General features: G+C 51.2%; 1 protein-coding gene across 1 annotated transcript; it reads right to left on the bottom strand.

The window, feature by feature from the left end:
* Positions 1-1,151: 1,151 nt before the first annotated feature.
* LOC125550768 (cytochrome P450 89A2) lies at positions 1,152-2,934 on the bottom strand. Its single transcript, XM_048714137.2, has one exon. It carries the CDS (start codon positions 2,897-2,899, stop codon positions 1,337-1,339), a length of 1,563 nt encoding a protein of 520 aa, XP_048570094.2. The 5' UTR covers positions 2,900-2,934; the 3' UTR covers positions 1,152-1,336.
* Positions 2,935-3,252: the final 318 nt, after the last annotated feature.

The raw sequence follows: 3,252 nt of genomic DNA on the forward strand, positions 1-3,252 counted from the left end.
GTGATCGGTTTCCCCGACAGCGGCTGATATATTATCATGTTACTTATAGTAAAGTACGGAGTATGTTTTCAACAAACTTCTATTCGGGGTCAAAATGTTACCGCTGTGTTTGTACTAAGTTATCACGTCTGTTATGTGCATATTACCATGCTATTTGACAGAAGTTATCGGCGGTATGTTTTTAAATAACTTCTATCTCTAGGGTCAAAAAGTTACCATGGTGTTTGTACAAAAATTATCACATCTGTTGTGTGCATATTACCATGCTATTTGCACAAAAGTTAATGGTGTTTTACGATCAACTTTTCTGCCGTGTCAAAAAGTTACCGTGATATTTGTAGGTGGGTTATCGACTCTGTTGTGCATGTATTACCATGTTATTTACATAGAAATTATCTGGAGTTTGTTTTCAACTAATTTTTTCCTAGCTCAAAGTACCGCGGTGTTGTACGTAAGCTATCAGGTTTTCAGTGTTGTCATGTTTTTTACACGCAAGTTATTGGAGTAAATAGTTGAGAGAAAAATGGTTTAGAACTAATAGCCATATCCTAAACAGCGTGCAACAAAAGAGATGGAAGTTCAGAATAAAATGTCGCAGCCGTTCTTGTTCTCTCTCGGTGGTAGGAAAAAATCAACAAACTAAAACAAATGTAGCTACATATACGAACCTTTCCCGCAGCCTACATGGCACAACAAGACGTCGCTGTTCCCGGATTGTCCCAGCTTTAGTACATGTTTCATGGGAGATAGTTTCAAATGAGGTTCAGAAGAATGTTGAGATTCTGATGCAAGAAAAAAAAGGCATTTGTAACTTGTAAGCGGGGTAGTAGTTATTTTTTTTGCATCAACGGTGAAGTGCATCAGTAGGCGATAACCCAGTTAACATGAGAGACAGAAAGAGAGATCATGAGGGAGATAGAGCAACAACCTGCATCGGTGGAAGAGGATGTCCACAGCAACATGCGTCCGTAAGCAGCACTTGAACTTTTATCCCAATTTTCCTCTGAACTTCAACCTGCTACAAGCACCAGCAGTCATCTTCTTCTCCTATGACGAGGGGCAGAGCTTCGCGGGACGAAGAGAAAAGGTGCCGTGCAATGCAGATCGAACATCAGAGGATGCATTCGGTAAAATTGCAAAAAAAATCTCGTGTGCCAGATACATATTTCGTTTATTGTTATATACATCTGTTTGAGAGATAACTAACATGTGACTGAGGAAGTACACATGGTAAACAACCCGAACTAAAGAAAAGAAGGTACACGGTGCTAGCTACATGCGTAATGACGGACGTGCAACTAAACAGCTTTGCATACTGCAGCCTTCTCCTTTAAACTTAAGCCGCTCTCTGCACGAGGCCAACACAGAGCGGGTTCTTCATGACGACGGTAAACTGGGCCTCCTCAGAAACAACGTCCACCGCCTTCCCCTCCGCCGTCCGCCAGTCGAACGCACGCACCAGGTTGGCCACCAAGTACTCGAGGTGCATCGTGGCGACGCCTAGGCCCGGACACATCCTTCGCCCGGCTCCGAATGGCATCATCTTGATCTCCTTGGTGCCGGTGATGTCAACCCCCTCGCCATCTCCTCCCGCGAGGAACCGCTCTGGTAGGAACTCTCGTGGTCGGTCCCAAGTCTTCTCATCCATGGCCATGTCGGCCACCATGAAGTTCACTGGCGTGCCCCTGGGGATCACGAACCCGCCGATCTCCATGTTCTCTGCCGCAGCGTGCATCACCACCTGGTGCCCAGGTGGGTGGCGCCGAAGGCCCTCAAGCACCACGCCCCGGAGGTACTGCATCTTGTGCAGCTCCTCCGGCCGGTGTAGATCGTCGGGACCTGTACTAATTGAGATCTCATCGAAGAGCTTGTCTTGGACATGCTGATTCTTCACCAGTTCGGCCATGATCCACTCTAGCGCTGTGGCTGTGGTGTCCGTCCCTTGTATCAGTAGCTCGGAGCACATGGCAAGTACCTCGTCGTCGGTGAGGGGGCGGCCACCGTCGGAGTCGATCCTGAGGTCGAGCAACGAGTCCACGTAGCAGTGCGGCAACGTCGTCGTCTCATTCTGATTCTGAGGAGACGGCGGTTGGCTGCTCGCAAGCAGCTTCTTGCGCTCCCTCCGGACATCGATCAAGGGCAGGTACACCTCCTTGAGCTTGCTGCGCATAGCGTGCATGGCATCCAGTCGGCCGCGGAAGAGGCGCGTCGTGACCGCCGGGATGTAGTCGAAGACCCTCAACTTGGTCAAGGAGTAGATCATGAGCTCACGCAGCGCAGAGATAATCTCGCGCGCAACGCCATCGTCAACCCGCTCACCGAAGCACATGGCCACCAAGAGGTGGAACATGGCGAGCAGAAAGGTGTCCCTGACGACCACGCCCGTGTTTCCTGCTTCCTGCTGCTGGCGCCATAGCTTGTCCGTCATGTCAGCAAGCACGGACGCCCGCAGCGGCGCGAACAGCCGGAGCCTGGCCGGGTGCGCGATCTCAGCCACGAAGTTTCTGCGGAAGAGGCGCCATAGTGGGCCGTAGTTGGCGGACGTGATGGTGATGGCGTTCAGGCCACCGAAGTTGCGCACGGCGTAGTCCGGCCGGTCAGCCAGGGCGGTGCCGCGGCCGACCAGCGCAGTGTGGGCGAGATAGCGGTCTGCCAGGGTAACCTGCAGGCGGTTGCCCACCTGGATGCCGAGAACCGGGCCGTAGCGCGCATGGAGGCGCCTCTCAGCGTTCAGGATGTCCATGGAGTCTTCGTCAAGGTACTGTAAATATAGCAGGTTTCCAAGCCAAGGCAGGCCGGCCGGCCCCGGCGGTAAGCGGCGGCTCCATGGAATTGAGATGAGGAATAAAACCAGAGGAAGGAGAATAGCTGTGGGAAGGAGAAGCCCTGGGAGCTCCATCACGTGTGAATGTGTGATGAGTGATTACTGATTGCCTAGGCCAATTGCAATCATGCAGCACCCGGTGCTTGGTGCCCCTATATATCTTATTTAGAAGGGGACTGGCTACCGCTCAATCGACATGAGTATTGGGTCAGTCGATTGACCCAAACTCTTTTCAGTCAATTATGCAGCGTCTGCACAATGCCAGCCAACGCCATCCAGCGTCGGCACAAGCCCACAGCTGGACCATGGGCTGCTCTAGTCCGTACGGCAGTATAGTATTGGCCAAGCCTTTGCAAAAGACCAATGAATGTACTAAAAAAAAGATGATCAGTGAATAGCACTCTCACACATATTTGCATGCAATGGTT

The sequence above is a fragment of the Triticum urartu genome, chromosome 1A (genome assembly GCF_056163025.1).
Source record: "Triticum urartu cultivar PI428250 chromosome 1A, HENAU_Tu73, whole genome shotgun sequence".
Classification (NCBI taxonomy): Eukaryota; Viridiplantae; Streptophyta; class Magnoliopsida; order Poales; family Poaceae; genus Triticum; species Triticum urartu.

What these genes read in the sequence shown, in the direction of transcription:
- LOC125550768 (XM_048714137.2), bottom strand. Translation starts at nt 2,899, where the DNA reads ATGGAGCTCCCAGGGCTTCTCCTTCCCACAGCTATTCTCCTTCCTCTG.